The 12046-nt window shown below is 53.3% G+C and overlaps 1 protein-coding gene across 6 annotated transcripts in view; it reads left to right on the top strand.

Moving 5' to 3' along the window:
- Positions 1–4291: 4291 nt before the first annotated feature.
- The window catches only part of LOC103059778 (B-cell differentiation antigen CD72), a 29227-nt gene continuing 21472 nt past the window's right edge, over positions 4292–12046 (top strand). For 3 of the 6 annotated variants that reach the window (XM_088152928.1, XM_088152930.1, XM_088152932.1), the window contains exon 1: positions 6860–10465. In XM_088152928.1, coding sequence (XP_088009054.1) covers positions 9871–10465 — 595 coding nt within the window. In that variant the 5' untranslated portion in view covers positions 6860–9870. Of the gene's footprint in view, positions 5970–6366; positions 10466–12046 lie in introns of those variants that run through there. The other 3 variants (XM_088152927.1, XM_088152936.1, XM_088152934.1) reach the window with 3 other exon arrangements.

The following is a 12046-nucleotide window of genomic DNA, read 5'->3' as shown; positions in this document are numbered from 1 at the left end:
GCCATTTTTTATTTTCATCAAAATTTCCCTAGATTTGCTCTGTTCAATCTTAAACTTTCCTTGTTCCCCTTCATTGGAGTCTTTACAGATGTATACAACTGTATTTCTCTATAAACATTGTGCAATCTTTTTCACCCTCATTTGTTTTGCAGCCCTCCTTTATATGCGCTTTTGCTTATCTACAGCCATTTCCACCTCCTCACCCCACCGTCTTTTCACGCTTCCCGCTGGTGCAGCTGCAACATCGCTCTTTTCCAAGCAGCTTCTGCACTCCCTGTCCTTCTGCCCACATTCCGTCTGTCTTCTCATTTTTCCTACAGGATCCATACCTTAACTCCCTGCAGGCGCTCCACTTCTTCTCGGCTTTTCCTTTTCCTTCCGTGTCTAGTGTTTCCAGGATCCACCCTTGGCACTATCAAAAAATGGCCAGTTCCATGGTCAGCATCATTCAGCATCCTTGTACCTCAACCATAAACAATAAAATCAATCACGCTTTTAGATTTATATTCATTCCTTTACCAGGTGTGCATATGAATAGACACGCTTGAACAGCATACTCAAAGCAGACTTTTTTCCTAAAGAAATCAATGCGCGCTTGGCTGTACTCTTCTATCTCCTCTCTCCCATCAGTTCCCATCAGTTCAGTATGTTTTTCCGTTGGATGACCCTCATTCGGGATGTTGCCCCAGACTCCTTCCTGGTTCTTCTGTCATCACTGCTCACTGAAGCCACACTTGCCAACCTCTGGGCAGCGACTTCCATGTACGTTCACAGCAGTCTAGATCAGCCTTTCTCAACTGGGGTTCCCTGAGAGGTTGTGATGGGAACAAAACGAGGTTTTTTAATTTGGCGTGCCGCGCAGTGCAGGCATTTACAGCTGTGGGAATGTTTACGTGCCGCGACTTGGCTTCTGGGCTTCCTTGAGACCTGAAAATTATTTCAAGGGTTCTTCCAGGGTAAAAGGTTGAGTAAGGCCTCAAGTGGCACTAATTCGTGCTTGCTGACATACACGCTAACTCACTCAGAATGAAGCCTTCTCCTTCATTTCTCTGCATGTCACTGTCAACTTCATGAGATCAATTCACCTTCATTCGATCTTTTCTGTCTTTTCATTTAGTAGGTCCCGCCCTTGGTTGTTACTCCTCCTAGGTCCCAGGTGGCAACAGGAGGCCCTGGTACAGGGAGGGCGGCAGCAGCCCCCCGCCTGTGTGCACGCCCGCTGTGCACTCCTGGAAGAGTGCGGCCAGCGGCTTGGCGAGCTGGTCCCCGAAGGCCCGGTAGAAGGCCCAGTCCAGGATGTCTGGGCTCGGTGCGCAGCGCCTCCCACACCTCCCCTGCCACAATCAGGCTGCCCAGGGTTAGGGCTGGAGGTGCCTGTTCCCCATGTGCCCCCAAGGAGGGGGTCTGTGCTGTGCCCTGAGACACACACGGGGTGCAGCTTCTCTCACTATCACACTTAGTGGGAGTTGCAGGGAGGATCTGGGTGCCCCCGGGGGCCTGCCTGCCTTCTTCCTCTGTGCTGCAGGAAATTGCAGCTTTGTCCAAATAGGGAATTTTGGCAGATGTTGCAGGAAAAAGAGAAGTGCCTGCCTGGGCCCATGACCTCCCTCAGCCCTGAGGGTGCAGCAGCCATTCATGCCTCCCCTTACAGCTGATCCCCCTGGGCTCCCTCTCCACTGCCTTTAGCTTGTTTATTGATCCCCCCCCGGAAATTCTGATGAAAAAACACTGCTGCAGCGTAAGTGTAAGAGCCACGCTAGGTGCAATGCATGCTGTTTTTTGTTGGGAAATATGGGGTTTCAACCAAACCTGTCTCACACAAACACAAAGGGAGGGGTGGCTTCGCTGCAGCTTGGCTTTGCTGCTTTGTGTGCGAGGGGCTTGGATCCCCCCCTTTTTCCGGTTTCCCTCATTTTTCCTCCTCTTCTCATGGCTCTCCACGAGGTAGGAATGAATCCTCTCTCCTCCTCATGGGTTTAGTAGTAACATTTAACAACCCCCAACACAGGGTTATGGGCCCAGCATATTTAGAAAATGATGATCAGAGATTATTTCGTTACTGAGGGAACTGATTGCATTTAGTTTTTTAGAAGATGAGGATATTAACGAGCATTTATTTAACGCAGTCTATCTTTTAAAGGCTGAGCACAATTCAAAATCTCATGAATGAAAGACTAAAAATGGCTTTTCCTCTAAGCTCATTACCTGACAAATATTACCCTTTCGTAGCAGCGCAGAATTTACAAGGGATGAATTTGTCTCAATTGTTTGGAGCAATTAGAAGTGAAGCGAGGAGACATAAAAATTCTTTGTATTTCCATAAAAAGTCAACAAAAAACATGGGTTACCTGGCAGAAAAAGGGAAATGTGAGCAGAAGCCATTGATCGCTCATCAGCACAATAAACCCTTTGTTTGTCATTCCTGCAACAAGCCAGGGCACATAGCTAGATTTTGTGAAAGCAGAGACAAAAAGGATATTTCAAAAGGAAAAATTAGCTCTGCATACAGTTTTCAGAGCAGAAAATGCTCTTGGAGCTAATTCTAATGAAGCCAAAAGTCAATGGATCTTAGAGTCAGGTGCAAGCCAACATCTTTGTGGGAACAGAGATAACTTTAGTGAACTGAATGAAGAGCCACAAGGGAACGTTGCTCTTGCTGATGGGAATTCCATCTCAATAAGAGGAAAAGGCAAAATACCCGTGAGATGTTTTAATGGAGAAAAATACAAAGACCTCATAGTGACAGATGCATATTATGTACCACGATTGACAACCAATTTGCTGAGTGTGCGATCGTTAAACAGAAAAGGTTTCAGTGTAATGTTTAAAGCCAATAGAACATGTGAAGTAACCAGTGGTGGGCAGATTTATGTTACAGGCTTTGAGAAAACTGGAGTGTACCAGGTGAACTGTGAACAGCCACCACCAGGTGTCAGCCTCACCTGCCAACAGCAGCAGAGAAAGGACATCACCGCCACCATATGGCACAAGCGGCTTGCACACAGGGACTTTGATGCAATTTTTAGAATGAAGAAGCAAAATATGGTAAGAGACCTTGAACTAAGCAATCGCGAAAAATACCGGTCAAAGTGTATAGTGTGCATCAGAGGAAAGGGGACAAGGCCTGCCATACCCAAACAAAGGGAAAGGTGTACAATTAAACCACTTGAACTTATCCATACTGATTTATGTGGATCTCTTCAAACGTCAGCAGGTGGAAACAAATACATAATATGTTTTATAGATGATTTTTCCAGGTATTGTGTAACCTACCTGATGAAGGAAAAGTCCCAAACTGGGGATATGCTGAAGACATACATTGCTATGGTGAGGAATAAATTCAACCGGACACCTCAAGCCCTTCAAAGCGACAGAGGCGGTGAGTTCATTTCTAACACCATGCAGACGTACCTAACACAACTAGACGTAGAGCACAGATTAACCACTCCTTAGACGCCAGAGAGTAAAGGAATCACAGAACAGAAGAACAGATCATTGATGGACAGGGTGAGGCATATGCCGTTAGAGGCAGATCTACCGTTATCACAGCTACATACGTGCAAAATAGATTGCCAACCAGAGCCAATAAGGTAACGCCTTTTGAGCTTTGGCATGGGCGAAAACCAAGTGTCAAACATTTAAAGTGTTTGGATCTAAGGCCCGTGTCCCGTACCAAAAGAAAGGAGATCCAGACTAGACCCTAGAGCTGAAGAAGGGGTCATGATTGGCTACGCTTCAGGAAGCAAGGGATACAGGATCCTGAACCCAAAGACGGGAAGAGTAAGCATATGCAGAGTGGTCTACTTGGATGAGAGGGAGAGAGGCTGCTGCACTCAGGTGGATAATGACTGCGGAGAAACCAGCAGCAGCAGTTACCAGCCTGAGATGTTCAGCCTGACACCAGAAGACACAACCACACCAACCCAGAGGGAGATGGAAGTCCAGGAAGAGACTTCACCAGAGACAGATGATGAGGCCAAGGATACAGAAGAGGGTGAACCACCAGTCGTTGCTCCTGAACCTGCTCTGAGACGCTCATCACAACCCAACAAAGGAGCTCCAGCTGACAGACTTACCTACCTCGCAAGGTCGTTGCTACCAAGCGAACCCGCATCGTGGAATGAGGTGCTGCAAATGCCAACAGATGAGGCAAGTAAGTGGAAAAGGGCAGCACAGGAGGAGCTAGATGCTCTGGACAAAAACAAAACATGGACTTTAACTAACTACCAAAAGGCAAGAAGGCCATAGGATGTAAGTGGGTTCAAGGCAAAACAAGACGAGAATGGTGAAGTACAAAGGTACAAGGCCAGATTGGTAGCAAAAGGCTACTCACAGAAATATGGACAGGACTATGATGAATGTTTTGCTCCTGTTGTGAAACACACCACAGTTAGAACGCTTCTAAGTCTAGCAGCATCCAGGAGCATGGACGTTGAACGCTTAGATGTTAAAACTGCATTTTTACATGGGGAGATAGAAGAAGAACTTTACATAACACAGCCTCCAGGCTTCGCTAATCCCAATACTAAGCATCTCATTTGCAAGCTTCAGAAGGGGGTTTATGGCCTGAAGCAGGCAGCCAGAGCATGGAACAAAAAGTTAAACCAAATACTTCTTGACCAGGGTTTCGTTCGAGGAAAAGCTGATCCCTGCCTATACACAAGACACAGAAATGGGAGGGATGTGTATATTCTTTGTTATGTGGATGACTTAATGATTTGCCACAATAACAAGAGGGACTTGTTGATATTGTTTCTCTACTAAATAGAGAAGTAGAAGTGAAGCATCTGGGCAATGCTAGCTACTACTTAGAAATACAGATCGAGAGAGAAGAAGATGGGAGCTTTCTTCTAAGCCAGAACCAAAAGATTCTAGAACTGTTGGAAAGCTTAGGATTGCGAAATGCCAATCCTGCGCCTACACCGATGGAGACAACTTTCCACAAGCAACAAGAACCCAGCGATCTCCTACCAGAGAACAATGAATATAGAAGTGCCATGAGAAAATTGTTCTATCTAGCCCACCTCTAGACCAGACATTGCAGCTGCAGTGGGCATTTATGCAGAAAGACAAGCACGCCCACACAGAGAGACTGGACTGTGTCAAGAGGGTGGGAAGGTATCTAAAGGGTACCATGCGCCTAACACTAAAACTGCCAGCCACTGAGAATCCTAGACTAGTGGGATTCACCGATGCAGACTGGGCAGAAAGCATGGCTGACCGCAAGTCCACTAGTGGCTATGTATTTTTCTGTGGGGGTGGAACAGTGAGCTGGGGAAGTCACAAGCAAAGCACAACAGCACAGTCCTCTGCAGAAGCAGAGTATGTGGCAGCAACAGACACATGTAATGAGACTGTGGCTTAGATTATTGCTTGCAGACATGGGAATAGACGAACCAACCCCTATACAAGTCTTTGAAGACAATCAGAGCTGCATCAGACTTTCGCAGTCAGAGAAAGTAGGTGGGAGAACTAAGCACATTGATGTAAAGCATCACGTGGTGAGAGAGTTGCAACAACAAGGGTTAATCCGACTAGACTACTGTCCCACAGGAAACATGACAGCGCACATCTTCACGAAGCCGTTGTCGAGAACAAGTTATCAGAACTAAGAGAAAAACTAACTATTGTGGGACACAGAGACATGCAAGGTTGAAAAGAAGGGGTATTGGAAAATGTGGGGTTTCGACCAAGCCTGTCTCACACGAGCACAAAGGGAGGGGCGGCTCCGCTGCAGCCTGGCTTTGCTGCCTTGTGCGGGAGGGGCTCGGAGCCTGCCTTTTTCCAGTTTCCCTCCTTATGGCTCTCCACGAGGTAGGATTGAATCCTCTCTCCTCATGGTTTTTGTATTAACCACGCTAGGTGCAACGCGTGCTGTGTTTTTGACCCTCGGTGCGTTCCCAGTAACTGAGCAGGAAGATTGTCCTCTGATGCTGGACCACAACTCTTCCGATAATTTACAGGACCAGGTGTGCCGGTGCTCCCAGAGCATCTTCAGAGGAGCGCTGTTCTCCTCTCTGGGGAGAGTGGCAGTAGGCTGGTGGGGGGGAGGGGAGGGGAGGGGAGGGGAAACCTCCCTGAAAGCAGCCCAGATCAGCCGCAAGGCATGGATCGCACCCGTGGCCTGGGGCTAGCAATGTGTGGGAGCGTTCTGTTCGTCTGAGGTCAGTTCGTGCACCAGAAATGTGCCTGCTGTGCCACAGGAGGGCAGCAGCGCATCCAGGGAAGGGGAGGAGGTAGATAGCCCCCCACCCCCTCTTAGATGGTATGCTGGGGAAGGAAGGAAAGGGGGGGGAAGGAAAATTAACTTAGATCAGACCCAGAGGACCACAAAGATCAGGTCGCTCAAGGCCATGGTTTTTCCAGGGGTAATGCGTGGCTGTGAAAAGTGGACCTCGAGGAAGAGGAAAAGAAACAGAAGTGGAGATGGTTAGGAAGAGTACCGCGAACTGCGAAATGTAGTTATGAGGGACGGCTCCCTTGAGGCGATGGCAAGCAAGCCGAAACACACACGCTGGGCAAGCGGAGCAAGCTGGTGGCAGGTGAAAAGGGGGGCCTCTTGGGCAAGGCCATGGGAGCAGGGAGATCCTTGGCGTGTCCTTGGAAGAGGCAAGGTGGGTTGATGGGCACTTGACCACGCACCCTCGATGGCACCTGAAGAACTAAATACCACTCACCTCTCCGCTGCCCTCCCCTCCCCTCCCCTCCCCGTGAGCTTTACTCTCTCAGGTGACTGGAGACGGTTCATTCCTCACGAGAAAAGGAAGGGGAGACTATGAATGGGCAGCCCTGAGGGCTCGGAGAGCAGGTGCCAGGGATGAGCGAGGCCCCTCAGCTAGGCAATGGGCTAAGCCAAAAAAATAAAATAACCCTGCCCACGGTTAGTTTTCGTATGGTCGGTTGTGCGAGTGCCACTGCTCTGTTCCTGAGCTGTTGGCGCGGGGGTGAGCAAAGGGCCTCTGGGCACGAAGCCCTTACCCCTTCGGATGCGCTGGGCAGCGAGGCTGTGGATGTGATGCCAAAGAGCGGTTGCTATGCAGGGCGCACTGCTGCACAGCTGGATCCTGGGTTGCCGTGGAGACTGGCAGGTTGCTACGGTTACAGCGACGGGACCGCCACCCTGCCTGAGGATGCCTTGCGGAAGCCCCAGAGCTTGGCGACAGGGTTGGCTGCCTTCCAAGCAAAGGCCTCTGCGTTGCTAGTGGGATGCACAAGTGCCCCTGGGGAGGGGCCGGCGGGCGAGTGGGCGGCACCGCCTCCGGTCATCCTTCCGCACAAGCAGGGTGGCATCGGCAGAATTCCCTCCCTCCACAGCTGCTGCCCTCTGCCCACAGCTCCCGTCTTCCCTTTGGAGCTTCGGGGCCACAAAGGCCCCTCCTGCCTTCCACAGTGGCTCCACGTGCGTAGAGGAAGGCCAGTAGCAGAAGAGCCTTCCCTGCAGAAGCAGTCTACCGTGGCCCTCAGTAGGCCTGGGCCCGCACCCTCTGCACAGGTGGTTGTGGGGCTCCTGGTGCCTCCAGCCGTGTGGCGGCTGGGCATTCTGCAAGCTGGAGCACCACATCCTGCCCTCTTGTGCAGGCTCAGTGCCCAGGATTGCCCCCCCCCCCCCGTGCCAGGCAGGTCTGTTGGGGCTACAAGTCCCAGAATGGGGGGTGCCAAGTTTGAAGACCAGAGTGACTTGTTCCAGTAAACGGTGCGGTTGCAGCATGGCTGACGGGGAAGTGCCCAAGCCACCCCCGCCTGGCTTGGGGTGATGAGCGTATCTTTTTTCCCCACGATTACCCCGCCTCTTCCCAGGTTGCTCAAGGAAGCAAAAGGAATTTCCCTTCCTTGTATCTCCCCCAAAGTGGCCCCCCCACACCGCTGGGCTCAGAGGGAGCTGGCCCAGAGTCATCCTGCAGGTCCGTGGCTGTCGTCTTTGGGTCGGAGACCCTGCTGAGGATCGGCCCCTTACCCTGGCTGACCGTGGTCCTGTGGAGTTCATTGTATTTATTTATTTAATCTATATGGCCACCCAACTTCCGAATTATGACTGGTGGCTAACATAAGATTAAAACCCAAAATGAGAAAAAAGCGTGAAGTAGTTGAGGTTGGGGTCCCCCTAACTCTAGGCGGCCTGCCATCAAGGGGGCCCCTCTCTTGGCCAGGTGGGTGTCAGTGCTGCTCCACCCAGAGTGCTACACGGGGGGCCCTTCTGGATCCCAGCTTGACCCCACCAGACCGGTGAGGGCTGATCCTGATGAGGAAAGCAGCATTGCTGTGCCGTTGCTGGAACTTCCTAGCCAGGGCACGCTGGCACAAGGCAAGGCCTGCTGGGGGCGATGGCGTATGTGTTCCCCGTGTGGCTAGGCTTAGTGCACCCTTGGCGTAAATGCTCCTTCCTGCAAGAGCCCAGGATCCTTACTTAGCTGTTGGAAGGGGGGGCTACAAGGGGCACGTCCCATAGGACCCCATTCCCAGCTTCTTTCCCTGTGCCCACTGCCAAGCTGGCATCCTGGACATGTCCCTGGTAGGCTCAGCTTTCTCCTCCCTGTGCTCACTCTGAAACCTGCCTCTTTTCTTCCTTTGGTTTAAAGCCCACTGCCCTGCCAAGGGCTCACCAGTCCCCAGGTCAGCTCCCCCAGACCCTTCCCCACCAGGCCTATGGGTCTTCGTCCAGGGCCCATGGCAGCATTTGGACTACTGGATTGTCCTTTCCCGCCAGGAAGCGCCAGCTGGCTGCCCTTTAACCTTGGCTGTCACCCCAAGGTGGGTGGTCCCAGGTGCAGCCCCTACCTTCCTGTTATCTGCCTGCGATGCCCTTTAGACAGACTGCTTGTGGCACCTGAGCAAAGGCACAGCTGGTGGCCACAGCTGCTGTGCGACTCCCCCCCCCCCGCCATGCAATGCGGACTGGAAGGAGCTGTTCTGTCTCCATGTCACCCTGTCTGTCCTAGCCTGGCAGCAGCGGCTGCTACTATCTAATGATGCCCAGGAGGAGTGGGGAGCATCTGGAGCTGCAGCTTCCTCTGCTGAGTGCACAAACCTTGAGTCTCCCTTTCCTGGCACTCCTGCAGCCACCAGGGGCCGGGGCTCTTCATCCTGGTGACTTCAGTGCTAGGGAGGGCAGGGCCTTGGCAGGTACAGACAGTCCTCTACTTACAAACAGGTTACATTCCAAGAGGCTGTTTGTAAGTCCATTTGGTTCGTAAGTCCAACCGCAGCACCTTGCATAAGTATGCCCAAAAGTTTACAGCGTGCTGCATACATACACATGCACGCTGTAAGCTTCCGGGCATACATACACCTGTGCCATAAACTTCTGGGACCTTCATTGTTGGAGTTGTTGGAGGTTTGTCCATATTTGCAAAAGTTCATAACTCAAAAGTTCGTAGGTAGAGGACTGTCTGTAGTCCAGTAAGCCTGGGCCACCCAGTGGGGGGAGCAGGCCTATCTCTGGCAGGCGGTGTTTCTGGTCAGCCTGAGTGCAGCCAAGGAGGCCTCCGGGCAGGTCCGGCAGGAGCAGGAGTTATTCAGGGATGTCCTGGTTGGGAACTACCACATCCTCTCCTGAAGGTGAGGCATGACCTCCGATGGGCTGCCCAACAGCGTCAGCCCAGCTGCATCCTCAAAACAGATGACGACTACTTTGTCACACAGCATGGCTTCCTGAGTTCCTGGCTAGGAAGAACCTCCTCAGGAGCAGCCTCTGCTGGTGCCCGCTTTTCCTGGCAGAATCAGTGAGTCACCTGGCAGCCCTCCAGCAAGTGGTACGTTTCGAGGCAGGACTGTTCCCCCCAACAAGTTCCCCCCCACGCCAGCAGCACTGGCTACATCCTCTCCCTGGACGCAGCTGTGGGGATCCTGCGGGCTGCTCCATCCCAGTGGAAGATGCCTACGTGGGCATCTTGGCTCAACGGGCTGGGCTGCACCTGCAAGGAAGCACCCCAGGCAGAAGCCAGGCGGCAGGTCTGCAGCTACCACTACCGGACAGACATCCGCCATCTCCACCTGGGGGAGCAGAAGGCGGGAAGCTGGAAGCCCTTGAAGTTCCTGGCTGGGAGTGAGCAAAAGGGTGCCTCCTCCTCGTTTGCCGCTGGAGCCTCAGTGCACCCCCACCCCCTGCCCCATGGAGAGAGAGGCCCCCTAGAAATCCTCTTGCAGACCACGCCCTCCCTGCCTAGGGCAAGACTGTGCCCTGGTTGGCTGTGTGATGCAACGTGCCGAAGCGTGCAAGGCGCTTGGGCCCCTTTTCCAAAGCAGAACTCTAGTGGCAAAAAGCGGGCCGAGAGTGCAGAGACCACGTGGCTGCAAGAGGGGGCGCTTGGCACCCGCAAGCAGCCTCTGAGCCGTCCCCCACCTCCCACTCCACCTCGCCACCCAGCCCAGCGGTCCAGCCGTGAAGGCCGTCGCCCTTCTCCCCTCGGACTGCAGCTCGGATGCTTCCCAGAAGAACCACGGCCACCTGCTTCAAATTCGCCTGCAGGTTAGCCCTTTTATTTCCAGATAAACCCAGAAATTAATCTTGTGGAAACGAGTTCCACAGGTTAGCAACACGCTGTGTGAAGAAGTGCGATCTTCTGCCAGGATCCAGCAGGCCTCATTGGATGACCACTGGCCCTCCTGCTTTGAGGGGGAGAGAAACTGCTTTCGGTCCTTTTTTTCCATCCAGAGAGGAGGATGTGGCCGCGCTCAGCAGCCCTTTGCCTCCAAGCAACAGGGTCCCAACAGCCCTAGCCTTTTTTCTTAGGGGAGCCCTTTTGAGCCCCCCGGCCGCTTGGGTGGCCCTCCACTGCGCTTTCCAGCTCTGCTCTACCCTTTTCCAGGGCCTGGAGTGGGGCAAGCACTTCTGCATTACTGCAGCCATTCTTCCTCCTCTGCTTTTATTTAAGAACAGTACTTGTACGGCATGCTATGCGCTGGATATTCAGCTTGCCCATATTTGGCTCGTTCCACATGCCAAACGCGGGTGCTCCCTCTGCCAAGGCCCTGGCATGCCATGCTGTGGGCTGCAGCCTCGCCTTCCACTTACGAGCTCTTCACCTTGGCCAGCTGCCTTTTCAGCAAAGCGTCTAGCAAATAAGGCCTATTTGCAGGGGCGTAAATTGCACTCGGAATTCCTGCCCCCTGGCTTGGGCCTAAGCAACCGGAGTTGGGTGGCCAATAGATTGAAATTAATGACGACAACAATAAAAATGGCTCTGTGTGCGTGTGCGCGCGCTGCTTCTCCCAGCAACCGATTCCTGCATTTCTGCTGCCTTTGGACAAAGGAAATCTGGAGCAAAGAATGCCTCGGCCTGCCTAGCAGCGCCAGGTGTGGGGAGCATGGCAAGAGGCACCAGGGTGTGGGGTGCCCTTCTTGCCCTTAGGAGCACCGGAGCATGGATACACGACAAAGCGCCATCCCCAGTACACTCACAGCTGCTGTACTGGTGGAGCTGGGGACACGCTGGGCCTTCTGCAGGGTGCGTGATGGCCCGTGACGGCTTGGCTGAGCTCCCTCGGCCAGAAGGAAGGCCAGACTCACCTCTCCCTGCTTGCCTTCCCCGCTGCACTTGGTCGCCTTGCAGGCTCTTTGGTCCTAGCGGGAATGCCGGGCTGGGCCCTCTGCAGCAGGCTTTCTCTCTGCCCGTTGCGGAGGGGAGAAGAGTGCCCCTGGCCGCCCCCTCCCTGAGTCATGCCAGGCCCTGAGGCTGCTCCCCCAATTGGGAGTCCTCTTGCCACCAGAGGACATCTCCGGGTCTGCCGAAGCAGCAGGAGAAGGCCGCGGGCTTTCCCCTTTGGGTTGGGCAGGCAAAGGGCCCCCCACCAGGGGGAAGGACTTGGGGGGCTGTGGACCACAGCAAGCTAGCAGGAAGCTCCATGGCACCCCCAAAGGACTCCGGGGTGGGGGGCAAATAACCCAGGTCTCCCTCTCCACTCGGACAGCAGCACGTGGCGTCTCCGGCCCCCCGAGGCTGCGCGCCCGGCTCTGGCTCTGGCTCTGGCTCTGGCTCTGGCTCTGCACCGGCTTCCCCAGCCCTCCACCGCCCCCACGCAGCCCCCGCCTTCCACCATCCCAGCTGTG

Source organism: Python bivittatus, unplaced genomic scaffold, assembly GCF_059951505.1.
Source record: "Python bivittatus isolate LINGU-HERP-01145 unplaced genomic scaffold, Pbiv_v1 ctg000570_np1212, whole genome shotgun sequence".
Taxonomy (NCBI): domain Eukaryota; kingdom Metazoa; phylum Chordata; class Lepidosauria; order Squamata; family Pythonidae; genus Python; species Python bivittatus.
Note: the sequence above shows the minus strand (reverse complement) of the source record. Positions and strands in the feature narration are given on the sequence as shown.